Here is a 21158-nt window from a genome sequence, read left to right on the forward strand (position 1 = left end):
CCGTTCGTTTGAAGGTGGTGTTGATAAGTTTCTTCTCCATGAGAGATTATGGTATGGTTTGCGCTCTTCGCAAAGAAATTATCCATCTGATGGGTGCTCCGATCTGCTGAGCCGAAAAACTGACGATTGCATGATATACAGTGATAATACATTTATAATGTTTTAATTCGTTAATGACACGTCTTTGATCCACTGCATGCACTGCTTTTGTAGCTTGTCAGACTGTTTGTTTAGAGAGCAGTTTCGTACGTTGCGATTAATAGGATATACAAACAGACAGACAGACAAACGAACGGACAGACGGACCGACCGACCGACACGCATATATTCAGGTAGTGAATGATTAGGGAAAATGCACTCGAAGGTATAATTTCATCATAAAACATCTTCTCCTTGTGATCACTTGTGTCTCATGGGTAAAGTTTGGCAGCAAGCCAGTGGGACTGAATTAAACGCACACATAATTTAGTGTGTTACACTGCGAGTATAAAATAAACATGTTATTGGTGTAGTTAAAATGATCTTTTGTAGGGCAGAAACACGCAAGGATTTAGTAAGTGGTGCATACACTCAAACGATTTGTTTAACAACACACCCGACCAAGTTCAAATCTCGACTGTTGAAAAGACGCACCAAACACGCAACTGAGAGAATTTCGATTGTTCAGTACCTTATTCGTAGTACGTTTACGAGAACAATTTTGTGGATATTCTTTTAAATGAATAAATGCTTAAATAACATCGGAGCAGATCGAAATAACCATTTTCCAGCAATCGATCAGTCGACAGGGGTGTGGTTTTCGAGAGTTTTCTCGTAACATTACAAAATGGCGTCCAATCCACTGGCGAAAGTATAGGGAAATAAAAGCAACAAAAGCAATGGTAGATGGAAGGGAAACGTTTTACACATTCAGCCAATTTAATATGTAGTTTGAGAAATGTGAAACATGGACAAATGTTTGCTTTTGGTAACCCCTATAAAATGAAAACCGTGCGCAGCAAAGTATGCAAGATTAGAGGGGTTTTCCTCGGAACGTGGCGGTTGAACGTTGAGTTGCTTCTCTTGAGGGGTTCGAAATCATCCAAATTTTCATTTTCCCTCGCATCTAAAGGACTACTACAGAATGCAGCACACAGGGCTCTCGCTTCCATAGTGTTGGGATTACGTCGAAAGTTATGCGACCTTAGATGGTTGTGTGTGTATTTCCATGCGTGTCTTCGCATGATGTTTTGATGGATGTTCATATTTCCTACACCAACAAGGTAATGGAACCAGTGCCGCACCACAGAGCACCTCCTTGTGATGTATGTAGAATGTTAATATTGTGCGGGATTCGAATGAATTACATCTGGATGGAATGTGACGTACATTTGACAAGTTTCTGGTCTCTTATTCGACGTAGCCATGTGTCTGTACAGTTTCCGTTTCTGTGCAAGTTGGATCGATGGCAAACGTTAGCAGATTTAACGGATAATTTTCAATACAGTTTTGTAGAGAGATGCCATGTTCGTTAGCTGCGTTACTATCACAAAAGACATACCGACCGACGGCGGCGTCAAAGCGACACAGTAGGGAAACTGTATTTAACTTCCTTGACTCGCGTTTCATTTTCCTTGAAAAACAGAAACCAAACCTTTGCTGGAAAGGGTTGTCTGTACAAAATGTCAAATGTCTCCCGCCGCGCGTTGTGCTGACCGGCAACGTCGAATTTGTTCGGTTGTAATTAAGCGAAGAGACAAAATTTGCAACTTTTCGCATGCACTACCTGTAAAACGATACATTCAATACTGACCTGGAAACGGAACAAAAAGGAATTTTAATCGCATTGAAGTGTGCCGTGAGACAAGTCTCTGTTCCTTGCCTAGGTTCTAACAACTCGCAACAGGAATTCAGCCAGCAATCAGTTCCGCCAACGGTATTATCCCCTATTTATTTATGATAGTCTATTGGCACGAAAAGTCAAAGGCTTAAAGAATTCTTAGAATGTGCAAATCCTTTTAAAAAGGGTTGAAGGAGCAACAGGACACTGGTCAGTTAAGGTTGAGAACTACTGTTTGTTTTCGGATGGGCTTTTATTGCTACCGTTCCCAATTACTCATTCCCCCCCAGGACCTGAAAGCGAATCCGAAGAAGAAAAGCATCACCGAAATTGTTGGAAGTGAATGAACAAACTTTCAGATATTGCACTGATCCACTAGTGGATCAGTGGTATTTGAAGAAGTTTAAAAAACCGATGACCATAACATGAACAGCGTTCAATTTGTATGAATTAGAACGAAAATGAAGGAAACTTGTTGGTAAATTATGATGGTTTACTTTATTTGTTTTTCGCTAGCACTTACTTAATTCTAAATTTGTACTTCCCGCTCGGAAGTACTCAATGGCTGATCTTAGAGCTATGGCTGTTGTCACATTGTCACAATAAAATAATCGCGAGCAGCTGCTTAAATACATTGAACAAAACTGTCATAAAGAAAAGCCCAGTTTGACTCCGTGCGTAATCTTATTTCTACGTTAAAGTCCTTCTTTCAGTCCAACATTACAAGATGGCTGCAGTTTTTTTTTTTTCAAATCATACAGCTACATATTCCTAATCCAATGTAATGCCATTTATTGTACGGTATAATGTAGAGTAAGAAATAATTTTACTAACGCAGGGAATGTGTAAACAGCACATAAAAAATTCAAATTAATGTTGGATTTGTAACCAAATCTAACCCATCGATGGCAAAAGAATTTCCTCTAGCTCACGAAAGCCAAATTGAACAATGTTGTACTGAGCCCCGCAAGGGATCAGGTAGTTCGGAGACTTGAAATGGAACAAATAAACAATTATTTAAAGCTTTTACGCCTTCTGAAAGATAGTTGATAAGAAGCATCGAGCCGCATTTGCTCATTTGGCTTACAGCTAGAATTCATTCTTTTATGCCGTTGTGTATAATCAAAGAAGGACATCTACATACCCTCAAGTAATATGATAGCCAAAAAAACAATTGTGAAAAGATAAACAAATCTATTAAATGGCACGTAGTGCAAATCAGTATGATGTTTGTCGATATAACCCATGGTACAAAATGTTTATAGATAGAATTGTTCTTCAATTGATTTTTGGTGATTTTGTTGAGATTTTTTTTTGCAAAACAAAAACATCTGTTTCATTAATTCAAGAGGGCTTACTGCTTACTTACATGCTTTTTTCCTCCAACTTTACGAACGACTATGTACATAAAGGTTTTAGCTTAGCAGTTCACTTACACAACTAAATCACTGTTTCATCCGAATTTGTATGGTTGTTGGTGTCGGTTGGATTTGACAGAAATGATTGACTCTCATGTCGCCTGGATGGTTTTCATGATGTTCAATAAGCAACGAACTAATTGCGTTTACAGCTTCACCTGTTCATTCCAACCAACACCAATGAGTCTCAAAACTTGTAAAAAAATTAATTCTTTATTCAATATCTTGCGATATTTTATCCTCCGTCATGTTATTAACTACCCATGTAAACTACTTACATCTACATCCGAATTTGCTTTCTTGCTTTATCAATACTCCCATTCTCCTATACATCCATTGCGTATACAGCTTGCAAAAAAGCTTGCATGTGCCTCACAGCACCGCGGACAGCACAAGAATAGAAGGGAAACATAAATACCAATGTCACACCAGTCGCAGAATAATGTGCTTTTGTTCGTGAGCAAATATTCGATATCTTTTCTACAACCTACAATTACTTTCTAAACACATCATGGCTATACAAATTGCGGTGCAGGTGTAACATTGCAGTTTCCAGTTCCTGTTACTAGCTTCAATATTAGCCACTTGTATGGGAAAGCTGTACATTCCAAATTGAGTTATGAATCTTTCTTGAGCACTAAACTATTAAATCGGTGAAAATAAGTTAATGTTTGGCTCTCTAGTTTCGGTATCAGTTTGTATTAATTGTTAAAACTATTGGCGCAATTGATGTCGGTAAGCTCTTTGAAACCGTAGAAGCCAAAAACGGAAAAATATGTATCATAATGGTCATCATATGAAACAAAAGTTTAACAAGCCGTAAGAAATGGTCGCCCGGATGGTGGTGGCAAGGATTATGAAGCTGGTGGCAAATGTCGGTTCTACAGTGCAGTAAGATCGTAGTCATTTTTTATGGCGACGGAATGTTGTTGGACGCTGTTCATGTTGCTGGCGGCGTTGCTGTTGTTGTTATTATTGTTAGATGATTGGGTGCTCAATTGAGATTGATGCTGTTGATGCTGTTGAAGCTGCTGATGCTGCTGAAGCTGTTGCTGATGCTGTGAAAGATGGTCATTATGAATGGTGTTACCAGATCCGTTGGTCCCGCTATTTCCATTTGCCATTGGTAGTATACCGTTGACATCGGAAGATGAGATGTACTGCGATGATCCGGTGTTGCCACCCGCCATTGTACCGTGGATATCCGTCATGCTTTCTAGACTGTCTGTCCGTAGGCACTATTTGGAAAATGAAAGAATGTTTTGTAAAAAAAAGAATTGTTAGTATAAAAACCCATTCCGATCGGATTGACTAGCCATATAGGTGGAAAAATAATTCTAGTAAGCAAGAGTTGTCAGGCATGGCTTAGTTGGTCGTTACGCAAAACAGTAGAAGATGATGTGTGTTTTAAAATTATTAACTAAGGAAGTACTTAAAGTCGATATGCCAAATGTTTAGCACAAGGTACTTACTTCGCTTTGGTGATTTTGCTGTTGATGTTTTGATTTTGTGCTTAACGCGGAACCATTGGATTTTCGACCCTTTTTTTGGTTGTTTGCACTTCCAGCCTGACCGGAAGCGTTGGCCGCGTTCGATTTGCTTTGGTCACCGGTTTTCTTCCTCACATTCTTAGTATTAGGTAGCTTATTGTCTTTCTTCCATTTCATTCGTCGGTTTTGGAACCAGATTTTAATCTGTCGCTCCGAAAGGACCAACGTGTGCGCTATCTCTATCCGGCGACGTCGTGTAAGGTAACGATTGTAGTGAAACTCTTTCTCCAGCTCTAGAATTTGATGACGGGTATAAGCGGTACGTTGTCGCTTTGGCTCCATGCCTGGTTGAAACGATCCATTAGCTATCGAAAAATGAAACATAAATAGGTGCGAACATTATTAGTATGTAATTAAACTGCTGGGGTAGTAATGTAAAACATAAACTGTATGCCCTACCAACAGTTTGTGTAAAATGGCCCGTGCTAAGGTGTTCCAACTACTATCTTCATTTTAATTGAAATCATACCACACAGACTGTGTTCGTTATCACACAATCATGATGGCGCGTGCTAAACACAGATGATGATAATCAAACTTGTTTCTTTTGAATCTACGGTTGCGCTATTGGTGGTGATTTGGTTGATAGGTTTTACTATATTTCTCCTTGTATTGATTGGAATACATAGAGAGGAAACTGAGAAAGAATCAAACCAGAAAAAAGGAAATATTTGGTGGATAAATTCTGGGTGATGGCAACGAAACATGCAGGGATAAAGCGCTTTGAACAATGGATTATCAACCTCCGAAGCCTCTGAAACCCATCACTCTGCCTGTCTATTCAAGTTGCCATTGAAAGACACACAAAGCTCCCCTTGATTGACATGAAAAGTATCTGACATTCCCCATCGTCGTGCTTGCCTGCTTCGCCGTCCATGATGTCTGCAGTCCTGCTGTTCTCTGAGAAAATGTTTTACTGACATCACCGTACACATGGCATTGCAAATACCAAATGAACCACTGTGTTTCTTTGAATATCTCATTCAAAGGAGGGGGGGGGGGCAACTTATTAGTTGATGGGAGAAAATACTAGAAGCCGCCGTTGGGTCGTCGGGTATGGTAGAAATATAAAGTAAAAGCAAAAACCCTTTAAATCGGCCCATGGAGGTGTTTTGGTCGATCAGAAATTCATCATAAATGGAATGGTTGACCATATGATCACGATCACGATACCAATAGCGTTGGGAGCGAGAGTTTGTATAGAGGTTTCTTTAGCACATATTTAATCTGCTTTACGATTTATATTTGTTAAATTATTTGTTGAAGCTAATATTCCCCGTTGATGGCTCAGGCCAATATTCTTTTTGATCACACGCAGTAAGTTTTGCAAGATATCGTTGAAAGTACTAGCTCTCACTATAAAGGCTTCAGATACTTATATATTTACTGGATATTTACTGGTTTCAAGCTATATTAGGATAAATACTCGGGGATAGGTTAAAAATTAGTTTCACTTGCTCTAGCCTAACAACATGAGCTCGGTTGGACTGATAAATTATAAATTACAGCTTCTACTGTCTACCTTCCATCAAACCATATCTTGGCCAGAGCTACATCGCAACAGCACAACTTTACGTATTTGAAGAAATAATAATTAATCATTAACACACTAGGGCGTCCCTGTCTGCTTTGTGACGATTTTGCTTTGAGTTTTCTGAACGGCCGAAGCTTCGGCGGGAGTGCAACGAAGTTAAACTGTTTTCAAAAGAACGGGAATAAAAAAACTGTATAAAAAATGGTATTTTTTGTTTTGGATGTTGTTTCCTTTTTTTATGGAAAGGCAATTCCCAAGCTTCAGTATGGATTTGGACGCTGGTTCGGTGAATCTATTCCGTTGATTTTGTCGATCCTTATCAATGCGATCTGTTTTGCTTTGTTCGGCAAGTTTCGAGCGTCCGGTGTTGTAATTAATGTGCTTGAGATCACGAAATTGTGCTACTAGCAATTATTTCCTGCTACTACAAATATCAGGACCCCCAATTTGGGAGCTAAGGGACACACGGATAAGGTTTGCATGACACTTAAGCGTCAACGAAGTAGCCCACGATCGGTAACGGAAACATTAACATAACCACCGTAAACTCACACCGTTCAGAAGTAAAGGGCTTTGACTGGACAGGTCGATGTTTCGATAGAGCGAGGGTTTTTTTAGCACCGTAGGTCCCAGCGTGTGTAGATTACGCCCCCGTTGCACACCGAGCCAATGTTTCTCCTGGGTGGTCATTGCTGGTTGATGAAGGAACCGATACTACCGCTGTCCGCCGGTGCTGATGAACGTTTCGTTTTCGACTGCTGAAGTGTCCAAAGGCCGCGTCAGACGGATCATTAATCTTTTGCACTGCTATAGTCGCCTGAAAGTAACTCCCTGGTCGAGCTGTGCCCAGGAAGCGGTGACATAGAGTGGTTCGTTGGCAGACGCAAAACGAATAATTCTTTGACGATTCTTGATATGAAGCAAGTTGGATGATGTATCGCCCGAAATTTTAGCGGTACACAATTACCGAAATAAAACAGAAGCTCCTTCCAAAAATCCCGTAGAATGCGGTTTCCACAAGAAGATGTACTATGTGGGATATAGATTCATCGACAGAGAAAGTGATCAAAACTTTTTCACGCTTCAAACTACGAACGTGCGTGATGACGATGAAGGCGATAATAGAAAGCAGCTTACATCAGTTAGCAGAGGGTTTGGATCGAAACGAAAGTACCTTGGCACAGTTATCTATATTACATCAAGGTTCAGGTCACACCGACCTGCATGATTGTAAATGTTTGCAAAACCGCGGTACTCGCGTTGCTGAGGCAATTATTATTGATGCTATTATGTTTAGGAATAGCACAGACACGCTGCTCACAGTGCGGTGAGCGAACGCGGCCAGGTTTGCAGCTATATATTCAGGCGAATGACTTGCTATTTTACAGTGGTGCGCTTTTTGCATCAGGGTCGATGCAGTAATGTCAAGATTCTGACTGCATTTGTGAAGCGGTATCGTGATTGAAAAGCTGTTACGGACACGTTCGTTATAAAATACGAGCTTCAAGAAAATCTCGATTCAACCAGCAAATGACGGGGGACCAAGCGTACATGTTCTTTGGAGCTGAATAAAGAAAAATCGCAACAACAGTACCTTCATATCATCAATCAGCGATCAGTGTGGAAAAGACTGTGGTAATAATTTTATTGTACTTTCATTGATTTTTCTTCGTTAACTTTACATGTACCACCCGCGAAGAATTTCATTGAATAAAACAAAGAAAATCGAGAACATCGACAAAGACGGAGGGTGGCTGTGGAATGAGCTTTGGGTTTTGTGCACTGCCGTACCAGGATTGTAAACCATTTACACTGGCAAAACAAGTATAGGCACGAGACAAAAAGCAATCTAAGCCAAATAGCACCGGACAGAGCAGCATGATTTGCAAAATATTTTCAAATGCAACCCTTTAGTGGCTTCGTGTGCACGCGGCTGGTCAGTCAAGTCTAAGAATGTCACGTGTAATTCCTACATGATCATACTACACCTTTACCCTTTATAGCAGGCAAAATTTCCTGTCTGTGTGCAGGATTGCTATTTGAATCAATGCAACTCGATAGCTGGACGCGGGCACAAACAAGTAATACTGACCGGCTGGTGGTCATACATGCATCAAGGTTAATTGTCGGCAAATGAAATCCCCGAGACGTGCAGTGCACTCTTGGCACTTATTGAAATTGTCGAACCTTCATGTAGGCTTGCGCTTTGAATGCATATGATGTAACTACCGATTGAAAGGAAGCTTAATGAACAGCGGATCGCTAAAAACAAACTAGTAAGAAGGGAAGTAGGTAACAAGCGTTTATCGTTAGTATCGTTACAGAATGTAAGAGCAATATATGAATTCTAACGATAGAAATTTATTAATCGTGCAACATACAAAGTGAGGTCTCACATCAAGTTTTGGGGTAGAACAATACAGAAGTGCAGTTTTATAATTGCACCAGAAACGACTTCAAAGTAGTCAATACTAGACAATTCTTATGAAAATCGCATTTCGGACCATTTGAACGATTGTTGATAGATCGTCAAACAGAAAGAAGCATTACACCCTCTGTGTACGAGGTTTTAGTTGACAGCTAGTTATGCAAAAGTGTGCCTTGTATAAATAAATAATTTTTTTAATTAAAAAGCTTTAGGGTTTATTTCGAATGTGAACCAGGCACATGAAAAGAGGTTGTTTCTTGTGACATCCAACGTTTCGAATGCGGTAATAGAAGAGCAATGAACGAATATTTTTTATGCAATTTCATTTCAACAACATTCAATATAAGAGCTGTAAAGAATTTCAGAAACTGGAAAATATTTAATCAAAATCATTGTTTTTTATACTTCAGATGCTATATAAATCTGATAAAGTTTCACACGATTCAAAAACCTGTTACTAAAGCTCAACAAATAGATAATGCAATTTTGTTTTCAGGTGCGAACAACAGGCAAGTAATCGATTCTAAAAATGTTATATCTTTGCGTTGAGCGCAAAAATTAATAATGAAACTATTTATTTATGTGTAGGTGTTATCTTGTTTATGTGCCTGGTTTTACTTAGACTACTGCTTATGAATTATCAATAAAGAAGATTCGGTATTCGTTTGTTCTTTTCTACCAGCTGGGTACCGTGAGCGTTTTTTGGTGCGCGATGAAAAACCATACCCAAATGCCACGATCCTACTATTCATAAATACGCAACATCACACTTTTGTTTAGCAGATACAAACAACGATACCGGTTATGGTAGTAGGTGCGATTCAGTGACATTGAGAGGACGGTACTGGGACGGGTAATGTGAAAAGCATGACTAGTCCCCGGTACCGCTTGAATGAGTGTGCCGACGGAGCAGCAAACAACGCATCGTCACCAGGTGGAATGATGAGCCCAACCAACAACCCCCAGAACCGGGTTAGGTTCGAAGCCTCTTATAATCAACCTTGTCGTCATTCAACATTTGGGTGGGTGATGACAGACCGACAAGCAGTCCGGTTTTGACGTATTGGTATCTTGTTCCGCAGCAACTTGAATGTTTTTTATCCGTTTATGGATGGTTTTCGTTTAAGCTTCATGCTCGTAACCTGGGCGAATAAGAGTGAGAGGTAAAGAGGAAAAAATGAATGGTTGAAATAACACAACCATGTAATAGATCCCCAACGATCGATAACTACACAGCTGATAGCTACTTGTTTTGGTGGGTTCTATTTTTGTTTGTCATTCGCTACCCCCATGAAGGAACTGCTGTCCCTTTTAAGCGCTATTTCAATCGTTGATTTCGTTTTGCTGTGATGTTTTATATAGTTTATTAAAATATACACAGTTGCAAGGGTAGATTAGTCATATTTTATAAGATGAAAAGCATGGAAGTATACCACGAAGGTAAACATTTGTTTGATCTCAAAGTTTGATTTAGATTTAAGTCATTCAACGAAAAATCGTTCACGATTGTTTAAAATATTAGTGACTAACAGTCTTGGTGTTGTACACTTTCATTTAAATCATTCTTTGAATAGAATATAACAAATGGATAAGAATTATTAGAATAATAGAAACTAAATATACGTGAAACTAACAATTTCATTTATGGCATTTTTGTGTCGATATTTCATCTTCTCCTTTATTGTGCATACGGGCCATAACGAGCACAACTGCAACATGAATATGATTTTTAAAAACAAGTTTTTGGAACTCAAACATATTTTGCAGGTGTATAAGATTATGGTTGGCGCCAAATAATGACTTAGAATTATTGAATTTTAAATTGCAATCATTTAATGCCTCTCATTATTTACGCATGCCATTGTGTATAACAAAGATTAATAATTTTAAATACATGCGAAGAAAGAAAATTTGAAACCATTTCTACTGGTTTGCAAATTAGTTTTGTTATACTTATCTATCAACTGCGAACTATAAACCATCTATTGAACAAAACACCATAACAGTGGATTCGAAGTTTTTCTCTTATTAACAGCTGCACCATCTATAGGGTATATAATTTTTATCTGGCTAAAACGATTTTTCGAAACGTAGCTTGTCAGGAAAACAATGTAAAAACTTCAATTTATATTCTTCAGCTCGTCAAAAGTAGCCCGAAGAAAAGAACTTTCTGACAGCCGGTACCTTGTTATTCTAACTTTTCGTTCGCAGTGCTCCCCTCCGTAGATGCGAAAGAAATTGATCCGAGACATCCCCACATCCGAATTTCAAGAAGCGCTAAATGGACTTTGGGAAACAATGAGCTCATTAAAAGTGGCTAGAGTATGAAAAGTTTGGCGACCAGATAGAAAAATTATATACCACCTACCCGTGGGTAACACTAACTTTGTTCGTTATTAGTATCAAAGTCTAGTGAAAAATTTCAGTTCAGAAAATAAACATGTGAGTTTGATTTTGATAGCAAAACAGTATACAAACATAAATTGCGTTCAAAGCCACGAGAGTAAAATACTGAAAGTTTTGTATAAAATTCCAACATTCCCCATAATTTACTGTAATCTACTGCAAAACATTGTTTGAGTGCAATTGTACAATGCCGGAAATGAAAGAGACGAACAGTTTCTATTAACATGCCATTTTCGAAACAAGGTAACAACTTTGAATGAAAAGCCAAATCACTCCTTACACCCACAGGGATTGAAACAATCGTGTCATTGTCGAAGGTTGTATCGAAGTCTAACGTTCGTCTCACAACATGGTACAGCGACAGAGAAGATAAATTAGTTGTTATCAATTATTCGGGAGCTGTCGGGCGACGTTTACTACCATGCGGATGCTTCTGCTACCCACCAGAGGTGTTGACGCTCGATAAAAGGTAGGGGTTACGAAGCACATAGAGCATGGGCCGAATGGTGTAGAAGTTTTACTTTCACTTAATCTTTAGCTTGTTTGGCATGAGAACGTTTTTGTGAAAGAGAGGCTGGCTGTGTGGATGAAACGGTTTATCGAATTATCGCCTCATCAGCTTCATCAAGTAAATACATCATTCTTAGGTCTAGAGACATGCTGATCGCACCAATCACCGATGATAATTAATAAGTAAGTAGTATGCACTTTAAGTAGTTTAGTAGACTGAAATGTCGTTTCTTGCAGCAGAATGTGATTATGGAATATGAAATTATTTTGGTAAAATTTCAATTGAAGTACAATAAAAATTTTAAACGATTTAATTAACATTAAAAATTTTGTTGAACAATTTATGAGGAATTTTTACACATTATACATGTTATTACCATAAATCAATTTAATTTGTGGTGCTGTTAACTCACGTGTTGTCATTGCAAGTGACCATAACAAATCTCTGTATGAACGATTCCTTTTATGCACCCATATGCCTATTTTCATACCGTATGCCTAATGATCCTTAAATGATCGAACCAGATCCATTATGTTTATCGTACCATCTCTGCAGGACATTCAGTGGCCCATTCGTCTTAAGGGAACAAACAGTAAGTAGAGAAGTATCCTTCAAAGTAGTAAATAAATTACAATAAAATGAGCTAGCCGCTTGAAGCCATTCGTCACTACTGTTTGGGCAACCTGTCAGTCAAATGTTGTCATTGTAAGTTTTTAAGGGTTTTCAAGATGTACTCGCTCTCTCATCTCTTTTTTTGTTTTGGGTTGAAGTGTTTAAATTTATTTGACCTTGTCTCGGCTTCGGTGGGCTGCTCAAGGTGGAACAACGCTGGTAAAAGAATGATAAATTGGAAGCAATTTATATTCCTCAATGTTGAGTGTTTGAAGCTTGAGTTTCGGGAAAACTGTAAACGCCTCGGGTATTATTTGAAGGTGCGTATTGAGAAACGCTGCGGTAGTTTGATCGCTTGCAATGCCTATTGATCCACCGATATGATAAGGTGGTAGCCAATTTATCAAAACCCACAGCACAAGTAGAGCTTGACATCGTTGGGAAGAAACCGCGCCTGAAAGGCGTTTTCGAAAACCGGTACCTTATGATGTTGTCCGCATTTATGAGCAACTAATAGATTTTGAACGGATGTGCACAACAAGGACTTTTTGTACTCACCGACGCCAGCGACGTGGATTTTCTTCATCCATGGATAAATGATACGTTCACCATCACTAGTTGCGTGCATCAAATCGTCTCCAAGATCATTATCGGAGTCCAGGTCATCCATATCGCCATCGTTGGAGTCCAACTCGTCGGGCGATCGATCGAGCATTAAGCGTTCTTCGTCTAGGAACTCGTCCTGCAATTGTACACAAAGAAAAAAGGAAGTCAAAATTCGTAACATAATGTTCGGGTGGTCGTTGTTATACGACTGAAGTGAGCGGGCAGAACGGAAACTTACCTGATCGGAGCTGGCATCATCGCAACGTAACCTCATACCAAGCTCTTGCAGCTGCTGCCCTGTAGGAGCTGCTTCTTCTATTCGCCTATCCAACTTCATTCCTTTTACGAAAAGGATATCATATTGAGCGAAAAGAGGGAGGAAAAAACAGAAGAGCAATAACATGAATTAATAGGATTAGTGAATAAAGAATGAAATTTAATGCTTTACATTTCTTATCAATTTTGAACAATAAAATATATTTAATTATTTGATTTGATTTTTTTTTTATTTTTCGTTAGTGGCACTACTACCTTAAGAGGTCTTGGCCTGCCATTGCTTGACTTTATTTTAACCGCCAAAGGGTATGAAATCTTCCGTGCGGTTCGGTTGGAAGTTGATAGAAACCCGGTCCTGTCGTGCAGAAACCGGCGCCGCTTCTTTTTCCACCACCGGGCAACGTCATTTATTTGAATTATTTTTTATAATGTATAACGTCATAATTTTGTATAACTTGGGTAACAACAAAATATGTTACTATTCGATACTAATGAATCAGGATTCTGAATTACAAGCATACGATTTAAAAAGATCAATTAAATATAACGCTAAGCTTGAAATTGATATAATTCAAAGCCTACCGGCAAATTGAATGAAATTTTTCAGTAATAAAACCTAATATATGCATTATTTTCAAATTATTTAAATTGACCAGATTCTTACGTGACTTTTAAACAAAATAAGTGGCATTTAATACTCAGCAGCTGACAGAAGGAAGAACGTTTCATTCCTATTACAACCACATTTCAGTAAAGGTTATGAAGATCATGAAGGAAATCTTAAATAGAATCAGAATATAGAACATGCTGCGTATGGTTTTATTTATGTGCGTAGTCGGTACAATGCTTCCGGATTCTCCATCAAATATGATTCAGGGATGCATCGAGTTTACTATTCCACACCGAATTAAAAAATCTGTTGTGTTTCAGATAAAATATTTCAGCATTGCTTGCAGTGCTGTAGAAATTGATATTACGATCGATGACGGTCTTGGTCTGCCAGTTTTATTTTTCTGTAATTAGTTTCATTTGAACAGTCATTCCTGGACACGAATTAAAGAGCCGAATGAAATTTGAAATAGTCTTATCTTTTAAAGATCTTCGCCGCTCATAATTCATAATTATATAATCAGGGTACATATATGCCAGCTTTCTGCTATTCAAGTTTCCATTATATTTGTAAACATTGAACAAATGTTTGCACAATTTCCTTACGAAAAAATATTTTTATCAAACTCAAAATTCCAAATAAGAATATGATCTAACAGAAAAATGAAATATAATGGAAATTAATTACAGTCTGACAGGTACTACAGAAGTACAGACAGTTGCACGATATCCCTGATAAACGAATTCAAAATATAAGAATTAAATTTTTTTAACAATTTAACCAGTTTTTTTAAAACTCAAATTTAAAATTGTGAATTAAAAAAAAGATAAATACGTTGTATTTTAATACCATAAATATTAGTTTAGAAAAATTAATAAAAAGATAAATAAAAGTTTGAGTGTGCTTCGTAACATGCTTATAAGTATGCAATCTCTCAATACGAAGTGTAAACTACGAGTTGAACGATATTTCACGTGAAAATCCGAATTACGCTTATTTATCCCGAACGCATCATTCGCTTAACTCGGGAAATGGAATAAAGTAACGCTGAATAAAGTAACCAAGTAGCTTATTTATTTATTCGTTTAAGTTTGAGAATTACGGCATCCGTCGTACTATCAACCTCATTAGAGAAGAAGGAAGTAAGTAAACTGGTGACTAATTAATACATATTGACTGTCAACAAAGGAATTAGTTTTACTCTTGGTTTGCGGACTAGGATCAAAAATTTGTTTTATTTGGTTTCTAATGTTCATATACGAAAAAACATGTAGTAGAAAATAACAAACCGAACCAAGTCCACAAACCTGATATCAATTTAAATAATTTCATCAAAAAGTTATAAATGTTTGACATTTCGATTCTAATGTTGTCAAATAATCATTTGGTCAAATAGTTGACACTCTTTCAAAACACACTTCTGTTATTTAGTTTCTAGCTTTATTCATCAATGACGTGCAAGGAAACATAAACAACATAACTTTCTGATCCATTTATGTTTACACTCACAAGCTTGTATAAACAATCTTGTGTGGTTTTGTAAAAGGAAAACTACTTCAAGTATTGGAACGAGCAACGAGCGTTCTCTTATAAAGGAACATTCAAGTAATCCCCCAAAAAACAAAATAGACAAATTCAAAATGGAACAATGAGAACAACCTCCAAAATAAATTTATTAAAAAATGCAAAAGTTGACAAAACTTCCCAGAACGCAGGAAAAACTCCCGTTTGTGATACCCACTAGCAATTCTTTAATAATCATTGAATAATAAAAACTCTATGGTGTTGAAAAGTGATAATACTTGACGAGTCATATTTTGAATAGTTCAAATTGAAATGATGGAATGTAGGACGTTTAGAGTTAAAACCAGGGTCTAAAAATACTGCCAAAGGATTAATATTTATGTGAAGAAGAAAGTACATTACGATAAAAAAGTAAAGGTCATTTAATTTCTTTAAAAAAATATTTACTAAAACAATGAAAAACGAAACAAAACTAAACTAGAACATAAGGGTGCCAACCTTCATGCAAGCGTGTCTCAATTTAAACTCTCTTTCTAATACTCTTTATTGTAATTTTGTGTAGAATCAACTTTGATTACATCATCTGTTTGCAGTAGAATTGTTCAGCATAATTAAGAACTAAAAGTTCTAACAAACATCGAATATAGTTTTTAAATTTAGATTCACATCGGCATGTTTTTGGGTCATTCTGTTGCAACACTTAATACCTCTGTGGAACAACGAAATTATGGCCCCTGTTTTGTAATATAGTTGTGTATATTCGTTCGAAGCGAGCTTTCTCTTAAATATCTACGATAGATTTTTTCATCATACATATTCGGGCACCTAACTTACTGACATCCACTGTAAAATATTAAATATAGTAGCAGGGAAAATATATCAACGGCAATCTTAAAACACGAATAGGTAAATCGTTTGTTTTGAGAAAATCATTTTGATCATTGAACATATGCATGGGGTTTTTTACTTTTTATTTCCTTATTTGCTGCTATATTGATGTGAAAACCAGGGCTGCTTATTTCTATAAAGCGTCTTCAACGGGTATTGAAACGTTCTTGTCAAGTTCTCACTAACTTATTTCCTGTCTAGCTGTCTATTAACTTATTTCCTATCTTATTTGGGAAGATAATTATGAAAATTCTTTCGATGTTGTTACTGTTGTAATTAAATTTTACTGATATAACTGAACTGATATAAATCCATTTTAGCGATAGATTGTTTGAGACGGTGATAATTTTGATAATTTGCTAGCAATATAGGTAAGCAGATTTATACTTACCAAGTTCCTGAAGTCCCAAAGCTGTGTTGCTTACTTCGGAACCAACACATTGTAATGGCGTGTCCATCATCGATGGATGACCTTGATTTGTGGCTGCATAGTACCCGTTGTAGTATCCGGGAGTCACATTTGCCGAGAAAGAATTGTGACTGGAAACGGAGGTGTTTGATACCGTAGTCGGAACAGTAGGTGGTAGAGCAGGGATGGGTGGGGCAATGGGTGTGGTTGGCGTTGGCTGCATCTGCACCGGCGACACATACCCATTATGTGTATGATGGGCGTGTGGATGATGATGGTGATGGTGGTGATGATGATGCGGGTGGTGATAATAATGGCCCACCATCGAAGACGAGTAATCGTTGTATCCCGAAGTGGCTCCACCTCCTCCATTACTTCCGCTACCGGTAACGTGACCATTACCGCCGGCAGGCACGTTTCCGGTTGCAGCGCCAACACCCACCGCCCCAGAAAGATGTAGTGAATCGGACTGGACATGGTGTAGGTAATCCTGATTTCCAGATTGCGTTATACCATTGACTGCACCATATCCGTTATGGAAGCTTGGATAGTCCTCGCTGGGAGGAAACTTAGGCTCAATATTAATCCCCATGGATTGAATGTGATGGTGCGGATAACCCATGAGGAAAGAACTCATTTTCAAGCACAATAGATCGACGCTTTTGCACGCACTAACCTGTCAACTTTCAAAACACAATATAACACAATGTCGCAAAATATGGGGGCCTTGTCAAATGAATTGGTTTGAACTTATTTCTGGCCACTTCATCGCTGATTTGATTGCATGAAGACGATTGGGAAAGATTGGAACACACACTGTGAACTATGCTCGCGTCATTTTATATGATCGAATATTGCCTGTTTATAATGCCAAGCCACTTTGTAGGTATTTCGATAAAAGACACACAAAACAGTGAACATGCAATTCCATAGCTTGGGTTTTAACTACGGCAAGAATCGGAAGCACAAACTCATTATTCGCTGTTGTCAGGTTTGTAGATCACTTGGTACGGTGAAATGAAATGACACTTAATAGCATCATGGTACTGGGAATCGAAATTATACTGCTGCGTCGGTTTGCTGAGCAACAAACTGTTTCGATTTTTAGAGCACTACACGAGAAGATAAACTATTACTGTTATCACTGATAAATGATTACACTAATTACGAATTGTATTACACAGACTGTAGTTTGATTTCTTCGTTGATGTACAATACTGTTGTACATTAGCCAATAACACAATTGCTATCACAACAGACTCGAAAACACTTATTTAGTGTAACACTGTCACATATTGACATAGATCGAACATATAATATCGTCACTTTATAACCACTTGTGACTTAAACACGCCTTTTGAAAACTGTTTGTATCACTGATAATTGCTACACAATTGAAAATGAACGAAAACATTTCACAAACCTGTTATGCAGATTTAGAGATGGTAAACAGAACTAATCAAAACATTCACCACATCGATTAAGAATCGCGGCCTAATCAACCATCGATCGCATTGTACGATACACGATCACCGCGAAGAGTTTCGCATTGCGACCGAAAGTGTTGGAAACCCGGAATCAAGTGGTCGCTACGACACCATGCGCCGTTCGCGTATCTCCTTCGTTCGTTGTGTTCGCGGATGCTGCTGTTAAACAACGAGACAACTATTGCCATGGCATCGCATGTTGTCTCTTTTGCTCATGTTTGTTCTTCACTATGGACGCGCGCCATACAGCATTAGCAATGAGTGTGCTTCATCGATTCCACATGTTCCACAATCGAGCAACGTGCGTTTTCGTCGACAAAAGTGTACAGATTAGAACGAGAGAGAGACGAACCAGATCGTTTTCTTGCTACAACGCATGAGTGTGCTAGAGACAACATGTGCAGTACAAAAACCCACCCCGTTAGCTTCCACAAACAAAGAAATAAAAGAGAACGTCGAGATTGCCAGCATTGTGACCGCCCTGTTTTACGAACAAAACAAGTGTTTTCTCTTTCTTTACAACGAAAAGGATACATGCAGGAGCAGGATGTATAGTTACGCTCGCGCGCGCATAAGCCGGCCATGCATTGCAAATATCAGATCTTGCGTGGTTTTCACAAAGCACGAATATTAGATTTTATTATCTGGTGACAGAGCTGAAACGCGAATAAAAATGCGGAAGATCCTATTTTAATAAAGAGTTTTCTATTTTACGTTTGCTGTGATGCATGCACATTAGATCAACTGTACAGAATTGGTCATCGACTAGGGTACTGTGCTGCAATTGTTGCCTGGAACGCAGTTAAAACACTAAAACAATTAAGTTGTACTATACTAGTATTCGGGGCAATTTAGTGTCTGCCTGAAAATCATTCATACATAGCGCATTGTTCGATCATTAATTTTCCGTACCCATTCGGGCAGCCGTTGGTCAAGAGGAAGAAAAAAACTTCATGAAATGAAAAAGAATAACCAACAGGTGATATGATTATGGTGGTGATGATGGTCGCAATCCTGACCATCAGTTTGATGGTTGGTTGATGGTTAAAACGAGACACGCACTCTCCCAGACACAAAACGGAAGCATTTAAGGAGTATGATGTGACGAGACGGCTTATCGTGCCACAGACCAAAGTATTTATCATTCGAAACGAAAGCTATTATTTTTAACAGCATGTCATAATTATTACTTTCAATTTAGTGTCCAGTTGGTAGCATCGAAAACCGCCTCAAAACTCACTCCTTCTGAGAGATTGGCGTAATATATGGTGTTTTAATGATATTTAAAATTTGAAGGTGATACATATTAATGTAGCAGGAAACGATCGTGGTGGGTGCGCGCGTTTTGTGGCGGAAGGTGCAATTTTTCAACGCCTCATGGCGAAGAACATCGAAGCAATAGTGAGAAGGTGATGGGTAAATGAGTATGTTTGTTTGGCTTCACTCTTTTGGTGTCTTTTTCGGAACTTGATGGTTGGCTTGGCGTTGGATAGCGCGTTTGCACATTTGTTGTAGGTAAGATCTCAACACATTGCAGTGGTCTCGCATTTGGATTGTGTTGGTTTTGCTCCCCTATAACCGAGCAACGACCGCTCTTCAATTGATGTCTGAGTTTATTCTGAGGCTCTACAACAAAACCATTTTGATTGATGACTGGAATGTATGATGTGTTAAGTCAGAAGGAATCGCAGTTTATGCTTTCCCAAAAACGAAACCTTTAAATCCAAAAGAGGAGTTCAATTTACGATGCGATTATCATTTCAAATATGGAAGGTTTACTATTTAAGGGCTGAAGTATTCAAAATAATACTACCGAAATTGTTTGAAAACTCCATTACTGCAGTAACTTTTATTGTTTTTGATTTAAGTGTTATTATAATTACATTATAGTTACTAAAATATTGTAACATTACTAAGTAAAAGTATTACTTAAATATTTCAATTGAAATATGCTCACTACGACAGAAACAAACTACAAGAACAGAAGCAATATAATATTTTATAAGTGAAAAAGTGACATTCACACATTAGCTTCTTCATATTTCGTTATATTTCCTTTACTTTAAAAAGTCTGTCTAACTAAGCTGCTAAAGTTTAGTTAAAGCTAAATCCACTACTTGCCTCATTTGGCTTTTGCTATGAGGCTTGGCTTTTGCTAAACATATTTTGCTAAATTAACATATCATGTGTTATTTTACTATTATAAACATTTAATAACATGAACGAAGAAATACATGTTTGCGGTATCGAAAAAAAATAAAATTTTAATTTACGCATTTAAATGTTACGCAAAGTAAATGTTAATGGTAGGCGCAATCTTATCAAATTGAAGAAATTTTTATCTTGATCACATCAAATTTCTGGCTTTAGTAAGTTGATCAAGATTTTTGATTGAGGAAAAACAAAAAAACACATATAAAAACGAATTGTCCACAATTTGTTTTAGAAGTAAAAGTCCTTTAGATGAAAAGTTTTTAAGGGTAGATCGATAGCATGGAAATGTTGAACAGTTTAATTAGCTTTGCTTTTCTATTTTAGTTTCAAGTAAACCCTTTTTCTTTCTCCTATTAAATACTAGAACTTTGAAGATCTTGTTCTACAACTTCTGACTTTTGTGACTTGATTTTGTTTAGCAGTAGCAAGATAGTCACTTTATTGTATAATGAAATTTTACGGATTGCATTTAGTACCGGTCGCGTGTAAAAATCGTGCTAATCTGCTAAAACTACACCAGCAGACAAGAGGTATACAACTGTACAATCTTCACACATATCGAAATATCTATCTACATATATCAAACTCTCGAGTTGCGGTGTTTGTGTGCAAACTTCCCCAAAAAAGCTTGATCAATGTTTATAAAACTTTGCACACTCATGTTCGCTTGGTATGAGAATAGGTTTATAGCTAAATTTCATGGAGTGAAATTGTAAACTGTTTAATTTATTAGGATTTTCATTACTTCACACCTAGAGCACTCCATTGCTTAATTTGATCAAAACAGCTATTCCCAATTACAATGGATAACTGCTGTTTGTTTTATTAATCGCAAGAAATAAGAAATCGATCCCATCCCATCCGGA

The 21158-nt window shown here is 37.7% G+C and overlaps 1 protein-coding gene across 2 annotated transcripts; it reads right to left on the reverse strand.

Annotated features, from left to right (window-relative positions):
* Positions 1–2201: 2201 nt before the first annotated feature.
* Positions 2202–19948, reverse strand: LOC125762552 (homeotic protein deformed). Of its 2 annotated transcripts, XM_049424752.1 has the most exons (5): positions 16574–19948; positions 13123–13223; positions 12837–13020; positions 4710–5092; positions 2202–4475 (listed from the first exon to the last, which is right to left on the reverse strand). In XM_049424752.1, the coding sequence occupies exons 1-5, from the start codon at positions 17226–17228 to the stop codon at positions 4119–4121; spliced, it is 1680 nt and encodes a 559-aa protein (XP_049280709.1). In that variant the 5' UTR covers positions 17229–19948; the 3' UTR covers positions 2202–4118. The 2 variants fall into 2 exon arrangements, with proteins under 2 accessions (XP_049280709.1, XP_049280708.1); XM_049424751.1 differs by having other exon boundaries at positions 12837–13223.
* Positions 19949–21158: the final 1210 nt, after the last annotated feature.

This window comes from Anopheles funestus, chromosome 2RL (genome assembly GCF_943734845.2).
Source record: "Anopheles funestus chromosome 2RL, idAnoFuneDA-416_04, whole genome shotgun sequence".
Taxonomy (NCBI): domain Eukaryota; kingdom Metazoa; phylum Arthropoda; class Insecta; order Diptera; family Culicidae; genus Anopheles; species Anopheles funestus.